The sequence below is a fragment of the Amblyomma americanum genome, chromosome 4, assembly GCF_052857255.1.
Source record: "Amblyomma americanum isolate KBUSLIRL-KWMA chromosome 4, ASM5285725v1, whole genome shotgun sequence".
NCBI classification, from domain to species: domain Eukaryota; kingdom Metazoa; phylum Arthropoda; class Arachnida; order Ixodida; family Ixodidae; genus Amblyomma; species Amblyomma americanum.
In genome coordinates, this window is record NC_135500.1 from 9805350 (window position 1) to 9826669 (window position 21320).

At 47.0% G+C, this 21320-nt stretch overlaps 2 protein-coding genes across 2 annotated transcripts in view; both read left to right on the top strand.

Moving 5' to 3' along the window:
* Positions 1 to 21320, top strand: part of LOC144127786 (ADP-ribose pyrophosphatase, mitochondrial-like) — a 364491-nt gene that overhangs the window by 87251 nt on the left and 255920 nt on the right. The gene's annotated exons all lie outside the window — the stretch shown is intronic.
* Positions 9578 to 21020, top strand: LOC144127623 (uncharacterized). The gene is made up of 2 exons (XM_077660592.1): positions 9578 to 9966; positions 20465 to 21020. Exons 1-2 carry the CDS (start codon positions 9578 to 9580, stop codon positions 21018 to 21020), a joined length of 945 nt encoding a protein of 314 aa, XP_077516718.1.

The window sequence follows — 21320 nt, forward strand, 5'->3', positions numbered from 1 at the left end:
TTTTTTTCTCTTCTATGACCCATGGCAAATCAGGTGTTGCACAAGAACCGTATCTCCGCATCAAATAGTGTGATAGAGGGTTGACTGATGCACGTGTTAATCTTCTTCTTCGTCCGTCGTCTATGTGCACCTCTTCTTCGTCTTCGTGCACCTCTTCTTCGTCCGTCGTCTATGTTCGCGCTGTATTTTTTCCTTTAGAATACACTTGATGCTGTTTGCATCTATTTACCCATGTAAAGAACACAATATGGGCCGACAACATAAAAGCAGTTGCATATTCTCTCTCTCCCAATGCTCAAACTGTGCGTTGAAAGGCGACATAAACCGAATGCATTCCCATTCGATTCGAAGCTCAAGGACTGCATAGTCAAGCTGAATAAAAAATCTCGGTCGCCGCAATTCCGTTACTCATCATGAAAGTGACGAAAGCAGCTCATTAAAAGGAGATGGCGAAGAAACGCTCTAACCACACCACTAGCACTGTTGCTCTCCGGTTGGTTCTGTGCTTGTTACTTAAAAGTGCTTGTTTTTTTTTCGCCTCTCTGATTTTTCACCGCAGTCGAGCTTGGCATTTTAACACCTCTGACCACGATTATAAATCGCATTTCTGAAGCACCAGTGCTGAGCAGTGATCTTGAGTGATGTAAACTGTGGACTGCCATCGGCAATATTTTTCCAGCAGCGACCACTAATCACTACAGGTACTTTGCAAGGAATGTACATCTGTTTCCTGCGCGATTCAATGTTTGCAGGGCTGGCAGTTAGTAGTCGCCGGAGACGCGCTAAATTTAGAGTGTGTTCTGAACATTACTGAGACGTAGATAGAACAAATCCTCCACCTCTACTAGCACAGGAATCATTTATGGCACAAAGGAAGCGGTTAAACAGCTTTTCTTTAAAACCTGACTTAATTCGCCTCTCAAGCGAAAAAGATAATTTCTTCAGGGCTCTTTTGACATCAGCAAAAATCCTTGCCTACCTGTAAAGCTCCCAAAAATTATCGTAATCATCATCATCAACCTGACTATGTCCACTGCAGGGCAAGGGCCTCTCCCGTGTCAGTCCATGAATACTGTCCATTGGCATCTGCTGCCAGCGTACAACCGCAACCTTCTTAATCTCATCCGCCCACCTAACCTTCTGCCGCCCCCTGCTACGCTTGCCTTCTCTTGGCACCCACTCCGCTACCCTTAAGGACCAGCGGTTGTCTTGCCTTCGCATTGCATGCCCTGCCCAAGCCCATTTCTTTCTCTTGATTTCGACTAGCTTGTAATTAACCCCCCTTTGTTCCTTCGTCCAATCTATCCGCTTCTGGTATCTTAATGTTCCACCTATCAATTTTCATCCACATCTCGCCGCGTTGTCCTTTCTTTAACTTCCTCCCCGCAGGGGGGGCGTCTGCAGCTTGCAGGCTTTGGTGAGTGGCGACACCACGGGTTCCCGAGCATCCGCAGGGACATCCCCGCAGGGGGATGATGGTGAACAGTGCAGCACCACGCAACCGAGCACCCGCGCCTAGCCGTGCGTGGCATCGCCGTGTCCGGGGAAAAGGGGATCCTGGTGGTTGAGCCGATGCCGAGCGTTTGGACCCTTAAGGCCCCTCGGCGGAGGCAACACACCACTTTGGCCCCAGCTTCCTGTAGACGGCACCTCCGGCCTTACCCGACCGGGGGAAATCGGCAGTCGCCTTTTCCTGTTCTCCTCTTCATCTTTCACTTTCCTATCAACTTTCTCACAACTCTCCCATCTCCTACTCAGTTCTTGGTTTTTCCTTTTTTCCTGACAGCGAGGGCTAACCTTGTGGACAAACTACCCTTAGTTTCGTCATATTTGGTTATAGTTGAGGTGTACAGCTGGCGTGGGAAGGACTTGCTTTCAAGTTCCTGTCCCGTCCCCTTGTTGGACTCCGTGGTGGGTGGCTGGCACCATGATCGAATAGCTACATTTTTATGGCTCCCCTACTTTCAAAACCAGATCGCTGTCTCAAAAGAGGGCGGAACGAGGCAGATGACTTCTTTAAGAAAAAAAGGAACTTTTCCCAAATATCACGTGATCCTCAGTGAAGAACAAGATAAGCAGGCAAGAATAATATCCCCTTTCCTTGTGTCAAAGTGCTTGACAGAAACCTAAGGCATTGGCTATAAGCTCTCAAAAATGGCCAGCGGCGATTTATTGCTCGAACTGTGCGATAATGTCCAAAACTCAAAGCTCTCCAACCTAACGTCCATAGGGGAAATCCCTGTCACCGTGACTTCTCATCGCTCACTTAACACTGTCCGAGGAGTAATATTCGAAAACGATTTTGTTCACATCACTGAAAAAGCAATGCTCGAAGAGCTCACCGACCAATACGCCATAGATGTCCACCCAACTAAAATCCGGAAGGACAATAAGGAAATAGACACAAAACTCTTTATCCTCGCGTTCAACACCAGCACATTGCCCGACACAATCGACGTGGGATATTTGAAAGTCAATGTAAGAACATACATACCCAGCCATCGCTGATGTTTCAATTGTCAATGGTTCGGCCACGGCTCGCAGAGCTGCCGCGGTCGCAAAACTTCCGCAAAATGTGCTTCGAATGATCACCAGTCTGATGGATGGGACGAAGCCCCGCGCTGTGCAAACTGTGAAGGAGACCATGCTGCATGCTCCAGGGCGTGTCCGTCCTGGAAGAAAGAAAAAGAGATAATCACCATGAAGTCAAAGTAAAACATTTCATTTAAAGAATCGAGAAGGCGTTTTGCGCTTACAAACACATTCTCCTTCACAGCAAAACAAAACTTCGCTGATGTGGTGCGCAGGGGCGTAGCACCACACAGCACTCTGGCACCTGCCAAGATCACTTTTACAGAGCCTATGGTAGGGTGATCCACGCCCCAGGCATGGTCAGCGAAAGCTGCCCTGTCATTTTCAAAGGAGGGAACGCCGGTCCATGGGTCGGCATCCCGCAGGACCTCCCCCCGTCAGGAGAGGCCTGAAACTAACACAACCACGGCTGCGCGGCCCTCCAGCACCTCTGGCGAGGTGATGGATATAACGGCCAGTCCGCCTGCTTTACAGCAGCGGAACAGCTCTCTTGAGCGGAAGAAAGACAGGCCCCTCTGAACGGGCCCACCGCATAAGCAAATCCCCTTTCATTTCCTCTCAAAAACATAACCATAGCTTTTTTAATTCAGTGGAATTGCAGAGGGCGTATGCAGAATTACAGTGACATAACACATATATTAGGGTCAATGTTACCCATAGCTTTATGTCTTCAGGAGACCAATCTTGGCCTACAACATGTGCATATCCTAAAACCTTATCAAACTTTTAGACGCGATCGAGAGCAGGCAAATCGACTCTCGGGAGGCGTCGCGATTATCTTTCAAAGCGGCATCCTTGCTCAAGAAATCAAGCTCAAAACAAAACTCGAGGCGGTAGCAGCCAGCATCGTCAGCTACAAAACACTAAACATCTGTTCCGTATACGTTCCTCCACACTTTACTTTAAGAGTCCATGACCTAAAAGAACTGATAGATGAACTTCCAGAGCCATATCTGGTAGTTGGGGATTTTAACGCTCACTCCCCTTTTTGGGGAAGCGAGCGCTGCGACTCTAGGGGGCAAACCCATTCGAAGATTTTATTCTCACAAACAATTTATGTCTTTTAAACACGGAAAAGGCCACATACTGCTCTCCAACCTCGGGCAATATGCGCTCTTTAGATTTGTCTTTTAGTTCACCATCTGTTTTTAGCAAGTTTAAATGTGATGTTATCGACAACCCATATGACAGTGATCACCTTCCTGTGTTAAGTTTTACATCCACACCAGAAATCATCGCAACTAAACTGCGACGTTGGAAGCTGCATTTAGCAGTCTGGGAATTTTTTAGAGCACAAACCAATTTAGAAGATATAGTTATAGAAAACCTTAGTATCGATGACATAAACGAAATGTTCACGAATTGTATAATTACTACCGCACACTTAGCTATTCCTCAGTCTTCAGGAGTGGTGCGGCAAAAACACAAAGTGTGGTGGACAAAGGAATGCAAGGAAGCAAAAAACAACAAAATAAAGCTTGCGGAAAATTTCGCAGGTACCCTACACATGTGAACTTCGTACGTTTTAAGAAGGAAAGAGCAAAAGCTCGGTACGTCCGTCGCAGTGCCGAGAAAAACCTCTTGGCAGAGTTACATTTCACCCATAAGCTCTCAAATAACAAAAAAAAAATGTGGGAACAGGTTAGGAAAATAAATTGCAACTTCTCACCGTTCACGATTCGTCTTTTGACAACACCTGGCATACAAACAAGCATAAAGGGACAGGCAGACATTTCGGGGGAACATTTCTCTGCAGTTTATAGTTCATCTCACTATACAAAGTCATTCCTGAAATACAAAAGTATTGCCGAAAAGCAGACTTCCAACAAGTGGACGTGCAAACCAACAATACAACAATTTAATCACTCTCCAAGAAATCAATCATGTACTGCCTGTCGGCAAAGAAACTGCTCCAGGACCCTACCAGATACACTGTCAATTGCTTGCCCATCTTTCCCAGCCTGCCTTAGGGGCACTCTTGAATTTCTTTAACAAAATATTCACAGAAGAAAAAATACCTAAAGAGTGGAAGAAAGCCTTAATAATGCCACTCCTGAAACATGGAAAACCACCGACTTCCCCAAGTAGCTATAGGCAAATAGTGACATAGGCAGATCAGAACGGTTTTCAGTTTTCAACACAGAAAATAGTCGCCATCCTTTCTCGCTGAAACGAGGCATACAAGCCGACCCATTCATACACCTGAACGGAACATAGATACCGGTCAAAAATGGGCACAGATCTCTATTGATAACTTTTGACAAAAAACTCAATTTCCTGCCTCATATAAACGCACTGAAAAAAAAAGCCTCCGGATTCCTAATAATACTCAAAGTACTGTCACGTAAACATTGGGGTCCTCACAGGACATGTCTTTTACAAAATTATCGCTCCGTGGTACGCTCTACCTTAGATTACGGATGTATAGTTTACGGGTCAGCGAAACCTTCGTACCTGAAACGACTGGATCCAATATATAATTTAGGTTTGCGTCTTTCCTCTGGTGCTTACAGAACGTCGTCCATAAATAGTCATTATGTAGAAATCAACGAACTGTCACTTACATATAGAAGAACCATGCTCACATACTCATGCATTTTAAAAATCCGTTCACTGTCCGAACACTTATGTTACCCAAAAGTCAAAGTGCCCATCTAGAACATCGCTTAACAAAAAAAAAAGCTCGCTATCAGGCCACTCCTCCTGCGTTTTGAAGAGATGTGCTAAAATCTCGGCGTACTAGATACATTACCTGACATTGCTCGGAGATGAGGTCCACTACCTCCATGCTACAATTTTTCTGCAATCTGATCTCACTCTTAGACATTTCCACAAAAAACAAACTATAGTTTTTATAGAGTAAAATATTGTAAAAGCATTCATTGCACTCGAAGAAACATACAGTAGTTTTACGCAGTTTTATACAGATGGTTCAAAAACGGAAGCTTACGTAGGGAGCGCAGTGCTCCGAGGGAAGTCGGAGAAAACAGTACGACTTCCACAGTTCTCATCCATCTTCACTGCAGAATGTTACGCCGTCTGCGGGGCCGTACAAAAAATAGAAAACCTCACAAACAGTAATATTTACACAGATGCCCTCAGTATACTTACAGCTCTGCACTCTAGAAATGCAGTCACTCCGATTCTTTTTGACATCATACACAAGATAGCAACCGCCACAGCTCGGGGATAAAACATAAAATTCTGCTGGGTTCCCAGTCATTTCGCAATAAGAGGCAACGAGAGGGCACATTTCTGCACTGCTAAAGCTCGTGGCAAGGAAGTTATATATATATATATATATATATATATATATATATATATATATATATATATATATATATATATATATATATATATATATATATATATATATATATATATATATATATATATATATATATATATACCTTTTGAGGATTGCATAAACTTAGTACAGCGTAAATTAAGAGAAAAATGGCAGTTGGCATGGAACGGCGAAGTAAATAATAAACTACACTTGGTAATCGTGAAAGACATGAGAGCGCAAAAATGGCAACACGGACGAGTAAGCCAACAGGATTTATTCGAGGAGGAGCCTTTATATAGCCCCTGCACTTCTCCATGGTCTTAATCGCAGTTGACTAACAATCACCTCTCACAGATGTGCATCAAGAAACAGCATTTCACTGTTGCGAAGAACAACTGACGTATCACTAATGCAGTAATCGCCTCGCTTCTTGATATAGAAGGCGCTCACGAGCTCACGTTCTGTCCTATCTGGTCTTTTCAAGAGCACTTTGCATTCCGGTAGTCGAGGCTTGCAGGCTATACGCTTCTCTTTCGAGCAGGCTTGGCAGTGGTCCTCGTCCGTGTCTTTCACGAATACGCACCAACAAGCCCAGTTGCAAGTACTTCTTTTACACTTGGTAAAACCTGTTTTAGTTGAATTTAAATCATGTGTTCACCAGGAACGTTTTAAGGAAGTTATTTTATGCCGTCTTCTAATAGGCCACACGCAGCTTACGCACAACTTCCTGCTAAGAAAACAAGAAGAACCTGTTTGCGAATGCGGAGATGATCTTACTGTTAATCACACTTTATTCTCATGTGTGAAACATGAAACACAAGGAAAGATGTATTTTACTCAATTTTATAATGAATACATTCCTTTTCATCCAGCACTGCTCTTAGATGATAATGCCATTGTTAACATACCTTCCGTTTTCAGCTTTTTAAAAGAAGCAGGGGTTCGTGAAAAACTGTAAATTTTGAACCACTCGTTCGCTTTATTGCATGATACACCTCAGTCACTTTCTCATTCCTCAAAAGAAAACTGAGGCTTTTTATTTGAATGGTTTGGAGCCTCAGGATCCTTGCCCAGCCAAGGATAGCCGCTGAGGCTACTTTACCTTCTCTGGCGCTTTTACCATTAGCTATTTCCAGTCTCCTTCATCTCTGTTTTTGACCAGCCAGTTGAACATTTTAAGGCCGTATACATCATCGACGATTTTTCACATTCCTAAACATTCTACAGTAAACCCGTTCTATACCTTGAGCTTGGAGCATGATGGCCTTAGATGCCTATATGCCATAAAACACAGCCCAACCCAACTCTTTAACCACCACGTTTCTGACCTATAAGTGAGCGCCGGCATGGCAGAGCTGTTGTCTACATTCCTCTTGAGGAATATTGGTAAAGGTACATTCATAATCTGAGAGAACTTGTCACAAGCGCTCCGCCCTATTCATACTAGTTGTAGCGGCACTATCAACAGCAGTGCTGCGCCGCCTCGTCTCGTGACATGCGCTCGCGCTGGCTACGTGGGGCCACGTGCGGAGTAGAATGAAGACAGTCGATTCCTGGTTACTGGCCTGTTCGCTTCGTCTGCGTCGCGCTCCGTTAATTTGTAGCAGACTAAGTCTCTTTCCCTTGGTGAACCCGGACGTGATGGACGCGGATAACGCCGCCACGGTTGCGGCGCCCGGGCCCCAGGTCCCGGCTCATCCACCGGCTGCGGAGGACATCGCCAGCGTCCACGTTCAGCTGCCGTCATTTCTGCCTCAGAATCCTGCCGTATTGTTCGCGCAAGAAGAAGCTGTATTCGACCTTCGGCGCACCACTTCACAACGCGTGAAGTATCTCCACGTAGCGTCGACTCTCTCCCCCGTGGTAATTAATGGACGAGTTTGACGATGTTTTGAAAAATCCCGACCCTTCCTCACTGTATAATCACTTCAAGGCTACGGCCCTGCCCCGGAAGACCATCTCGGAGCGCAGCCGCCTGCAGCAGTTGCTCAGCACTGAGGACCTTGGCGACCGTCGACCATTCCAGCTCCTCCATTGCACGCGACAGCCGCTCGGCGACCGCCCACGGGACGTCAACAGCCCGCTACTCCGTGAGCTGTTCGTTCAGCGCCTGCCTCAGAACCTCGTGGTTGTCCTGGCTACAGCAGCTGATGTTAGCTTCGATGAGCTCGCGGAGTTGGCTGACAGTTTGTCGGACTACTCTGGCCCGCGTTTAATGGCTGCAAATCCTTCCGCTGCGTCGTCCACTCTTGTTGACCGGCAGTCAAGCCTCGAGGCCAAAATCGATCACACCACGAGCACCGTTGCCGCACTGCGAGAGTAAATTCCTCGTCGCTACCAGCATTCCTTTCGCCAACGATTGCGCCATCGTTCCAGTTCCAGTCATCGATCGAACCCAGCCCGTGACGGGTTCTGCTGGTACCACCGCAAGTGCGGCGCCGCAGCCAGACAGTGCCGGCAGCCTTGCCAATGGTCGGGAAACGCGCCTGCGAGTCTCTTATGGCGGCCAGTGATTTTGGCTCTACATCCAGCCGCCTACTAAACATCACCGACAAGATCTTGGGATGTCGCTTTCTTGTGGACACCGGGGTACAGGTTAGCTTCGTGCCTGCCTCCCATCTCGATCGCCAACGCGCTGTGCAGGGAGCGCCTTCGCAGGCGGTCAACACCTCCCCGATCGCTACCTACGGACAGCCCTCACTCACCCTCGATTTGGGCCTACGCCGCACATTCCCACGGATTTTCAGTATCGCGGACGTGCGCTCTGCCATCCTCGGAGTGGACTTTCTCGCCACTTTGGCCTGGCTGTCGACCTTCGATCTCGTCAACTGGTGGACCACACGACTCACTTGTCTGTGAACGGCGTCCTCACCCCGGTGGCCTCCCCCATCCTCCAAGCCGCTCTGCCGCTGCCATCGTCTGCTTTTGCTGCGGTTCTGGCCGATTTTTCTGCCATCCCTTGGTCCAGCAACCTTGAGCTTCCCGTCCGTCACACCGTCACCCACCACATAGTCACTACAAGCCCACCAGTGTTCTGCCGACAGCGCCGCCTTGCTGGCGACCACCTCGTCATTTCCCGCCACGAATTCGACCATTTGCCGCAATTGGGCATCATCCGGCCGTCGTCCAGCAGTTGGTCTTCGGCGCTGCATATGGTGCCGAAACGTGACCTCGGCGATTGGCGCCCCTGCGCCGACTATCGTGCCCTCAACGCCCGCACTGTCCTGGATCGATATCGGTCGATCATATTTATGACTTTGCGGCCGACCTGCATGGCCTGACCATATTTTCCAAGATTGACCTGGTGTAGGCCTACCATCAGATCACGGTGGAGCCTGCAGACATCCCCGAGACTGCAATTGTAACACCATTTGGCCTCTCAGAGAGCGTCCGTATGCCCTTTGGTCTGAGAAACGCTACTCAGACATTCCAACGCATCATCAACAAGTTCACTCATGGCTTGCGTTTTTGTTCGTGTATCTCGATGATCTGCTGGTTACCAGTTCCTCGTCAGAAGAACACGCTGAACACCTGCGCCGGCTCTTTTCACGCCTCGAACAGCATGGTCTCGTCATAAAAGCGGCCATTTGCGTTTTTGGCACCGACGCCATCGAGTTCCTTGGCCATCCCGTTACAGCGCAAGGAATTCGCCCTCAGGAGAGAAAGGTGCGCGCCATCCGCGACTTTCCTCGCCCCATGTCGCTTCGCAAGCTTCGCGAGTTCCTCGGCCTCCTGAACTTCCACCGACGTTTCATGCACGGCATTGCCCGCATTACCCTGCCTCTCACCGATCTCTTAAAAGTCACCGCATGGTCCTCACACACCCCTCAAGTGGACGTCACCTGCCGAAACCGCCTTCCTAGCAGCCAAGCCGCCCTTGCCGACGCTACTCTGCTCATGCACCCGCTGGCCGACGCCCCGTTGCGTCTCATCATCGACCCCTCTGTAGCAGCTGTAGGCGCCGTCCTGCAGCATCAGGACGACTGCTACTGCCCGCTGGGTTTCTTCTCCCAGAAGCTCAAGCCCGCAGAAACGCGCTACAATACTTTATCTCACTATTTGACACTGCCGTCACATCTTGGAAGGTGCCTTTTTTGTGTGCTCAAGGACCACAAGCCCTTAACTATTGCTTTTCAAGTGAATCAAAGCTCGTACACTGCACGAAAGATACAGAACCTGAGTTTTATTCCTGAATTTACTGTGGATACAAGACAGATTGAAGGACGCGTGAACAGAGCCGCCGATGCGCTCTCCCATGTCGCTGCTCTTGCATCAGGCGCGCTTAACTTCGCAGCGTTGGCTGCCGCACAGGCGTTAGACAGTGAGCTTCAAGACCTCCAGGCGAACACTGGCTCTCTGACCTTGTCGCCAGTGCCCCTGTCGTTCTGCTCGGACACCATCGTGTGCGACGTTTTCAGTGGTTCTCTACGGCCTTTTTTTAACCGCCGCGTTCCGCCGCCATGTCTTCGAACAGCTGCACAACGCAAGCCATCCCGGCATTTGTGCTGCGTAGCGGCTCGTGACGTCTAGGTTCGTACGGCCAAACGTCAACCGAGATGTGCGTCGCTGTGCTCGTGAGTGCTTCAATGTCAGCGTGCAAAAACAACGCGTCACACGCGATCGCCTCACCATGCTTACCGGCCCCCGACTGTTGTTTCAACCATGTTCACGTCGGCAGTGTTTGCCCTCTTCCCCCATCACGAGGTTTCCAATACGTACTAGACAGCTTTTGCTGTGCGTTACGCTTTCCGCTCCGAAGTATAGCTTTAGCTGGCCTTGCCGTAGCGTCCCTCACGCACTTGTAAACAGTAGCGCCATCTAGTGACAAGACGTCAAAGCACACCGACGCTCGGTTGAAAAAAAATTTAATCCGTGATTACTGATAACTAGGGGGAGTGCATTGGGAGCCTTTTTTGTTCCAAGAAGAAATACTATGCAAGCTAGGAAATGTAAGAACTGACTAAAAGCTAGAAAACTGCTTCGCCAGGTGCCGTTGCTACGAGGAAAACACAACTGCATTTAGTTAGGCCTGGGTGCTTCAAAATCGCCAAATTACCTGAAAAACAGAGGCTAGTTATCGCTTATACCGCTTCGTGTGGGTAAGAGTAGGCGAAATAAAAGTGAACCACTACCATTTGAGTGAGCTATTGCGTCGGAGAATCCAGCGGGAACATGTATTTATTCCGAAGCGGCGAGCAGGGTGTCGCCATGTTGTCAACGTTAACGTACGCAAGCCATGCAAGCGCCGCAACGCAGTCCTCTGGCTAGCGTACGCACGCAATAGTCAGGGCTTGTGGTTGCGTTTTGCGCATGCGCACTGCCGTACCCGCAAACTCCTTGCGTACGCTAAGCCGTTAAGCACGCACAGCTAAAACTGTATACTTACGTGTGTTGACCACTACACACGGTGGCCCGAAGCCTTTCTGCTTCCCGATATCACGACGTCTACAGTGGCGTCTACTCTTGTCAGTGGGTGGATTTCCCGTTTCGGCTGCACCGCAGTAGTGACGACCGGGCGAGGCCGCCAGTTTGAGTGCGCCTTGTTTTGTGCCCTGACATCTCTGCTTGGCGTGCGCCATGTTCACACCACCACGTATCGTCCCTCCGCAAGCGGCAAGGTTGAACGCTTGCACCGACAGCTGAAGGCTGCCCTTGTGGCACGCCAAGCTCGCACCTCTTGGCCCGATTCTCTTCAAATCAAATCAAATCAAATTTATTCCGCAACAAAAAGGTTATGAGAAGAGAAGGTAACAGCTGTGAGAAACAGCTTGTGGAGCCCTGACCCCCTACCACACGGGCAGCATTGAACCGTGAGGCTAAGGAAGTACAATAGCCAAACGGGCGAGTTGGTGGTACATATTGGTGGCAAACAGCGCAACGACGTGGACAGAGTGGAAGAAAATACAGGACAAGCTGATTACTCACAACTGAACTTTATTTAAGGAAAGCAGTACATTTTATAGAAAAAGTGGCCAACTTATCAGCTAGTACCTAGACAAAACCCAAGTTTCTACGTGGCATCGAGGAATGCAGCCTCACTGTCATATAATGAAATAGATGGCTTACTGACACATAACCTTGTTTTTTTCTTCATGTGATATGCTTCCATAATCTCACGTGTTAATCGGGACGGGTGTTTGTAGAGGATATCACAGTAAGGCAATGAAGGAAAACAAAATTGGCAGTTTCGAACATGGTCAACTAGATGATTAGATTTGTTAGCTTCAAGATTATTTGCATGCTCTTTCAAACGTGTATTGATGCAACGCCCCGTCTGCCCGATATATATTTGTCCGCATGACATTGGGATTTTGTACACAACCTCTTCTGCGCATGGCACATACATTGCTTCGTGCTTAACCCCACAAGTTGTTTCAGATTCTTTTCGTTGCTAAGCCTTTCTTTCCAAAACAGCACAAACCCTTTTAAGTTTCTTGGGTGCTGAAAAAACCACCCCTACGCCATACCTTTTTGCCACGTTTTTAAGATTATGTGACATACGGTGTACGTATGGGAGGATGGCAAACTTTTTCCTTTCCTTCTCTTTTCCCGGACTAGGGACCAAAGATGGATTCCTAAGCTTTCTGGCTACGTTGTTACAGCCCAATAACATAACACCATCCGGGTATCCAGCTTCCTTCAACCTTTTAATTTGTTCGTTGAAGCTGTTGGTTGCAATATTGATACAAGATTTTGATAATGAGGACAAAAGAGATGAGACCACAATTCCTGTTTTAACTGTTTTGGAAAGATGCGATTTATAATTTAACAGCGGTTTTCCCATCCTTGGACGATATTCCCAACAGACGTGCCCCGTCGCAACCTTCAAACTCAGATCTAAAAATTGTAGCTTACTACCGACCGTGACCTCAGTGGTGAACTCTAGACCTAAAGCATTTTCTTTAAATACTTTTAGTACATCAGTCATGCGCCTTGAAAAGTCAGTTTTTCCTACAAAAATCAAGAAGTCATCGACGTAACAAAAGATGCGTGACGCCATTCCCGACAGATTTTCCTGGATGCCACGATCAACAAAGGACAAAAATATATCGCTAATCACTGGTGCCACCCTAGATCCAATGCAAACACCCGCTTTTTGGGTATACAGTTTACTGTCCCATTCAACGAACATTGACTTTAAATAAAAAGACAGCAGCTCAAGAAAGCTAGCCACAGAAATGCCACACCCTCTAATAAACTGTTCTTCATCATTTTCAATTGTTACACATTTTGAAACCGCGTTCATCAATTCATTGTGAGGGAGGGAATAGAACAGATCGACCACGTCAATACTGAACACTGTACATGAGCCTGGGTTTTCATGTCGCAGAAAATTTACCAAACTTTTAGATTTGCGAACTCTGAATGGGTCCTTAATAGCCAAAGTAGCCAAGAATTTCTGTAGATACCCTGAAATTTCATATTGCCAAGTGCTCCTCTCAGTTACAATAGCCCGAAATGGCATGCCATCTTTGTGCGACTTCGCTGGGAAAAAAATCTTTAAACTTTAAAAGGACAGCGCTTGTCCTGTATTTTCTTCCACTCTGTCCGCGTCGTTGCGCTGTTTGCCACCAATAAGGACGTACACTTGGACAAAACACATTATTGAGTTAAGAAACATCATTCGAAGAGGAAAGCGCCAGGAAAAGAGAGGAAAAAAAGGTCAGTGTATGGCATCATTACACAAACATTTCACGCAGTTCTTTTGGTGATATACCATATATGTCAATGTTAGTTTCTTTTAATACGTGATTTGGAAGCGTAGGAAGTAGAAATTTCAGCATTTTATGTCCATTATTGGTTTTACATTTGGCGACGTACAACACTTCGGGATGGCGAACATTATAAATAGGGAAGTTTTCCGTTAGCCGTGCTAAGCTTGTTATTGCATGATCATTATTTTTTAGTAAACAGAGTTTATACAAACGACATAGTTTGTAGTCATACATTGATGAAACCTTAATTATATGGTGCTTCTTAAATAAACCTGCAGTGTGAGAGCGATAAGGGACTTCACAGGCTAGGCGTAAAGCTCTTTTTTTTGTAAGACGAAAAGTTTACTAATATTTCCAGCTGTTGTTGTTGACCACACAAGAAACGCGTAACTTAATGAAGAAGAAAATAAACAATTTTATGTGAGTATGTTAACAGACCTAGGGAAGAAGTAGCAGTGACGGCGCATAATGCCGGTTGTCCTGGATAGTTTATAATAATATAGTTCACGTGATGATCCCAAGTCATGTTTTGTGAAAATTATACGCCCAGTGATTTAAAGTTCTTGACCACTTCAATTTCAGAGTTGTTTAACAAAATACTAGGCAACTGCACATGTGTGTGGCGGCGGTGAAATAAAACGGCCTTCGTTTTATTACTGTTAGCTTTAAGGCAGTTCATTTGTGCCCATGCATTGATTTTGGACAGTGCGCAATTTGCTAAACTAGCTAAATCTGCACATGATTCACCTGAAAAGAACAAACTCGTGTCATCAGCAAAGATTATATGATGGGCTGTTTCATCGATGCGGTCTATCTCATTGATATAAAGGATGAACAGAAACCGGCCCAGTATGCTTCCCTGCGGGACACCTGATTTAATGAATTTTATCGAGGAATGTTCTACTTCAATGACGACAAATTGAGAACGGTATTGCAAGTAGGACATAATTAATTTGTTCGCGATGCCTCTTATGTCATAGTGATCAAGTTTTTGTAGCACAAGTTCATGATTAATTAAGTTGAAGGCTTTTGAGAAATCCTAAAAAAATTCCAAGTACCATATCTCTGCATTCAAGTTTTCCTAAATTGAATTCTTTTTGGGCGAGTAGTGCGAGCCTAGTAGATTTGTTTTTGCGAAAACTATACTGTGAGGAGCTTATCAAGTTAAAGCGGTCAGTGAAAGAAGTCAGGCGTTTCTAAATTACTTTCTACAAACCCTTGGAAAACAGGTAGAATCGATATAGGACGGTAGTTAGACAAATAATTTTTGTTACCCTTTTTAAATACAAATTTACTTTCGCAATTTGCATGCTTCGGAGAAAAATTCCCCTCGACAAACAAATATTGAAAATATGGGTAGGACAAGGTGCTAGTAAATCAATTGCGTCTTTTACAGGCTTCATTTGAATATTGCCCGTGTTCGCGGCTCTGATATTGCTCAAGGCTTAAAAAGTGGATACAACCTCACTATTTGAGACTGGTTCTAGAAATATGGTTGGATTACTTCGGTAATGGATATATTTTACGTCAGAAGTGCTGGTGCTAGGGTCACTAACTGACAGAAAGAAGAAATTGAATGCGTTGGCTAACTCAGCGCCTTGAATTTCTGTCCCACCCTTAATTATATTAGTTACCGCTTCTGATGCACTTAATTAGTAATTACAGTGTTCAGTGCCCTCCATACTTTGTTTGTGTGTCTTTGTGTTGAGTTGAACAGGTTAGAATAATATTGCTTTTTTGCATCACAAAGGTGTTTAGTGACAAAATGTCTGTGTTTCTTGAAGTACTTGAGCGCTTCAGGGGATTTACTGACTGAATCTCTTGAGCAGTTTATCCCGATACTTCATAAGCTTCAGGCTTTCTTTATTTATCCATGGTTTCCGACTTTTTTGCATGTTTTAGACGCCTTGATCGGGAAACACGCAAAGTATATTTCAGAGAACTTTTCCATAAATAAATCGTATGCAAAGTTGGGGTCGCTCTCTGTAAACACATCGGTCCAGCTTACTCTTTAAGCAGTCTGTAAAAGCAGATAGCGTTTCAGGAGATAGGAGTCTGTAGGAATATTCTGAACGCATTTGTTTAGGTGTATTATGAATTAGACTGACGAATAAAAATATAGGCAAGTGGTCGCTAATATTGTTAATTAAAATTCCAGCTCTAACAAGGGGAGGATCTGAATTGCTTATAAACTGATCAAGAAGTGTTTCTGATTGGGGGGTAATTCGCGTGGGCGACGTTATGTAGTTTTTACAGGAAAGACAGTTTAGTAATGATTCTAGTTCTGTCCTAGCACTGGTATCAGCTAACATGTTGATGTTGAAGCCACCACCTATAATAAGTGCGTATTTTCTTTCACTCTCTAATTCTAAAAGAGAGTGTAAAAAGAAAAGAACAGACGAACATTATTTGAAGGAGGACGGTAACAAACACACAAAACAGAAGTACCACATCTAATAGCAAGCGTCTCGTAAAAAGGAGTGATGAAGCAAAATTTGGGCATAAGTTCAGAATCTATTGAGTTTGAGATTAACATTGCTACGCCACCACCCCTCTTTCCTGTGCGATTCATGCAGTAAGATTTGTACATTGAAAATGCAAACACATACTCTTCAAAAGCAAACCATGTTTCTGAAAACATCACAACATCGAAGCGTATTTGCGCCTCACTAAAAAAATGATGAAGTTCAACCTGCTTATTTCTACCCGATCTAAGATTAAAATGAACACAACTACAGCATCTTTGGCCATTGGTATCATATAAGCTTTTAGGGTTTATAACATCTTCTAGCTCATTTGGAAAGGAAAGCATGATGAGAGGAATCTCAAAAGAAACATCAGGAGGCAGTGCCAAGTGAATTCATATCAGAGCTTATCGAGGTCAGCAGCACAACGAATGACAATGGCGCTATCGCCCTCTCTTTTCCTTACAAGAACCTTCCCGTTGCAATGCCAGGAAAAACGGTAGTCATAGTTCTCTGTCCACTCTTTTACGCAGCAAACCAAGTCTCTGTTTTGGTGCGTTATGTTTTCAGTGATTTAAACACCAGATGAATCGTTTCTAAGGGCTTTCCGCTTTTCCAGCCACTGATCGCGGGTTGGCTGTTGGGCAAACCGCACAATAATCCCAGGCACTACATTCGGTTTTGAGGGCAGTATATGAATAGCGTCGTTTCCTGTCAGCTCTGGCAAGTCTACAGTCTTGGTTACATTGTTCAACTTTGACAGCAAGTCCTCGTTTGGCGTAGCTTGGATGCTGTGAACTTCTATGTTTAGCTTGCTGCCACGAATCTCAAGATCATTTGCAGTCGCTTTCAGATGCTGAATATGGACTGAAGTGCAAGCAGTCTCTAATTTGCCTACACGTCTGTTCAAGCTACTGATGTCTTTCTCTTGTTTAATCTACCGGTTCAGGATGTCATCATACCTCTGCGACAATAGCTCAATAGAATCCTTGATCTCCCCAACTTGACTTGGCAGTCCTGCCAATGCATCGAGCCTTCGAGTTAAATCTGCCAGGAAGATAGCTCAGAGTCCGTGCTCGCTTTTTCCCCACATTTGGATTTTGATGGACGGCAGGCTTCACATCGCCATGTCCTGCAGCCGCTCTCGCCTTTGGTCTTAAAAGTTGACTCTAGCCATCCAGCGCAACCACCAAGATGGTAAGAGGACTCACATTCGCTGCACTTCAGGACGCGTCCGTCATCTGGCAGGGGCTCGTCGCAGGACTGGCATGTGTTTGCCATGACAAGTAGTCCAGAGGCGCAACGAAGCACTCAGACACAAGGCATGTAATAGTCAACAGCACTGAGCAAATCGCACAACACGGTGACTACGGCGGTAGTAGCAGCGCAGCGTTTGACAGGAAAATATGCGAATTTACCAACCTGCATAGGCAAGAAATGGCAGATAAGGCAAGCGCCCTTCCACCACCGCCACTGCCGCCCTTGTGTCCAGTTGCAATTCCGGCAAACGGAAACGCGACAACTTCCACGATGCCAGTCACGTCAGTCAAGGGGCAGTTCCGCAGCCACAGCAGTTTTCATGTGAAGACTGGAGTGTGGAGAATATTTGACGTTGAAGAACACATTAAAAAAGACGTTGCTTTGGAAAATAGCAGCAGGCATAACGGCTTCAGCAATGCGCGAAAACAGTGACGCGCCCGCCGGCAGAAAAAGTCGGAGACCAACCTGGATAGGCAGAAAAGAGCAGATAAGGCAAGCGTCCTTCTACCACCGCCACTGCCGCCCGTGTGTCCAGTTGCAATTCCGGCAACCGGAAACGCGACAACTTCCACGATGCCAGTGACGTCAATCAAGTGGCAGTTTCGCAGCCACAGCAGAATTTTTCACGTGGAGTGTGGAGTGTGGAGAATATTTGACGTTGAAGAACACGTTAAGAAAAGACGTCGCTTTAGAAAACAGAAGCAGGCATAACGGCCTCAACAAGGCGCGAAAACAGTGACGCCCCCGCCGGCATAAAAGTCAGAGACCAACCTGGATAGGCAAAAAAGAGCAGATAAGGCAAGCCACCACCACCGCTGCCGCCCGTGTGTCCACTTGCAATTCCAGCAACCGGAAACGCGACAACTTCCACGATGCCAGTCACGTCAGTCAAGGGGCAGTTCCGCAGCCACAGCAGGTTTCAGGTGAAGTCAGGAGTGTGGAGAATATTTGACGTTGAAGAACACGTTAAAAAAGGCGTCGCTTTGGAGAACAGCAGCAGGCATAACGGCTTCAGCAAGGCGCGAAAACAATGTCGCCCTCGCCGGCAGAAAAAGTCGGAGACCAACCTGGATAGGCAGAAAAGAGCAGATAAGGCAAGCTTCCTTCCACCACCGCCACTGCCGCCCGTGTGTCCAGTTGCAATTCCGGCAACCGGAAACGCGACAACTTCCATGATGCCAGTCACGTCAGTCAAGAGGCAGTTCCGCAGCCACAGCAGAAGTTTTCATGTGAAGTCTGGACAGGCAAAAAAGAGCAGATAAGGCAAGCGTCCTTCCACCACCGCCGCTGTGCCCGTGCCTCCTCGGCCTTCGATTCGCCTTTAAAGATCTGCGGTGCGCGGTGGCTGAAATGGTCTACGGTACAACCGTCCGTCTTTCAGGCGAGTTCTTCGGTTAAGCCCGCAACGAGGTCATCTCGCCCCCTGCCTACGTTGAAAAACTACGCCTGCTCTTCAGGCGCCTGCAACCCGTCGCCACACGTCCATCGACTAACCAAGTCTTCGTGAGCAAAGACCTCGCAACGTCCACCCATCATGTCTTTGTGTGTCGAGACGTCATCAAGCCTTCGCTCACCTCTTCCTACGATGGCCCTTATCCCGTCCTGCCGTGGAGTGAGAAAACTCTGAAGCTGTCCGTCGATAGACGAGAAGAAATCGTTGCCATCGAGCGCGTGAAACCCGCCTACATCGCGCAACCCGCCAGCACGAAATCTCAAGCGCCAGTTCGTCCACTGACTCGATCCGCGCCGTCCGCAAGCATGTCTCATGGGTGCCGCGCTGTTGACTGCCATTCTCCTTCCTCTCCGGGGGGGGGGGGGGAGGGGTTGGAGGGGAGGGGGAGCCCTGTAGCGGCACTATCATCATCAGCAGAGCTGAGCCACCTCGGCTCGAGACATGCGCTCGTGCTGGCTGCGTGGGGCAACGCGCGGAGTAGAACAAAGACAGTTGATTCCTGGTTCCCGGCCTGTTCGCTTCGTCCGCGTCGTGCTCCGTTACTTTATAGGCGAGTAAGTCGCTGTCCCTCCATGCTAGTATAGTTATTTCGAGTGGACCGAGTGGCTCCACAAAACTTTGCAGGCCGTTAAGCTTAGCGGGAGTGGCTGAAAGCTGCTCTAATTCCTGGTAATGCGTTTTAAAGCAGCTTCTAGCAGTACAGCTGGAGGGTAACGAGGCCGCTTAGGATATGTGGATGGCTAGTAGCACTGAGAGAAAAAAATTAAAGATAGGCTGTTACGTTACAGTCTTGAAGCAGGACGTGAGGGCTCCCCTTCCTTGCTGGCCGCCATTTTAGCGCGTGTGCACATGCATGGCAGACAATGAGGAAGAAGTCATCGTTGGACTGAACTTTACTATTCACTGCGCCATCGGCCAAAGGCTGCGAGTAGCTTTTGCGGAAGCGCGTGTGTTCCGGCACATTTTTGTAACGTAGCTCGGATAGCGACAGCCTCTCCTTAGCTGTTCTTCGTCCAGGGATAGATAGAGGGTCTGATTTGAAACAGGGTGGTGGCAGTTGCCACCATGCCCGGCTTTTTAAGAGTGTTAGCTCTTATACTTACATGTGTCAAGGACGCGTCTGTCTGCAATGAAGCTGAAACTGACAAGAACTGTTACCAGACTTTATCACGTTGCAACAATGGTTGCGGAGAGGTTCAATTCATTCTTATACTTCCTATTCGTTATATATGTGCGAATGTAGCGGCCATCGAAGTGGCGCCCCACCGGGACCAGCCTTTACGTAAAATTTCAGGGCCACACTTTGGATGCAGATTGTTCGTACTGGTGTCAAATGACTTCGTGTGTTCCGGAGGATAAAATTACCAATTGATATGAAGCCCAAAATATGTGTGGGATTCGCACTGATAACCTTTCCGCCCCCAAACCTTGCATTCCGAGGACCTTGTGGCGGCCATTTCGGCCGAACCGTTTCTTGCAAGGGGCTCCGGATGGTGTCAAACGATTAGTCGTGTTTTGATGCACATGTTTACAAATTTTAATGACTGATGTAACGAGGAAATAAACCCGATATAGCGAAGGTTGCTGCAGATCTCAATATTAGTGCAATAATGATGGGGTAGATGGCGCTGCTCGTGACATCGAAGGAGGGTTCTAGTATTCTAGTAACGGAGGGTTTGTGAGAGCGGAGGAGGGCTCTGGTAGTCGGTGACTCGAACGAATCGAGGGTTGAGGGAGGCGTTTTTACGACACTGAAGGAGGACAGGCGGGTGCAGGTGGAGGCCCAGTCAGAAAAGTGCACGGTAGATGCAATGGCGAAAGCCCAGGATGTGGTGAGGGGCAGCATGGATGGCGAACACCTTGTCGTTATCCATGCTGGTCTAAACGATGTGCTGAAGGAGAGTAGCCAGAATCTCGAGAAGCAGTTAGAAGTGGGGGTGCGTAGGCTTAGGGAGGCCTCTGAGAGTGTGCATGTGATCATATGCACAATCCCAGAGGTCCAGAGGCAGGCTAGCGAAACGGAAAGGAGGATCGTTGAGGCTAACCGTGTAATTTTGTTAATGAGTCGACATCTAAGATACGGGGTAATGGAAGTTAACAGGGAAGTGTACGAGGCCAGGCCCCACCCTTTTGCGCAGGACGGCATTCACTACGGTGGTGCCGCTGACAAGAGGGTGGGTAGAAGGATAGGTCGCCAGGCAACAGCTTTTATGGGGGGACCCAGAGCTCTGAGAGAACCAGTGTAGAGAAGGAAGAACCAAGATCAAAGGGACGATAGAACCATCGGAGAAGAAATGGACACAAGCGCCAGGGCCAAGTTAATTCAGATATATATATATATATCTTTTATTAACATGCAAGGTGGCAGGAATGGACTGAAATGGGAGGAAATAGAAGAACAGTTAAGGCAGGAGGAATTAATGATATATGGTTTAGTGGAAACGCATCTTAGAGACATGGAGCAACCACCTTATAACCCAGACTACGCATGGGAATATTGCAATAGAACAGAGGGCAGCAGAAAGGGGGTGGAATTGGGGCATTCA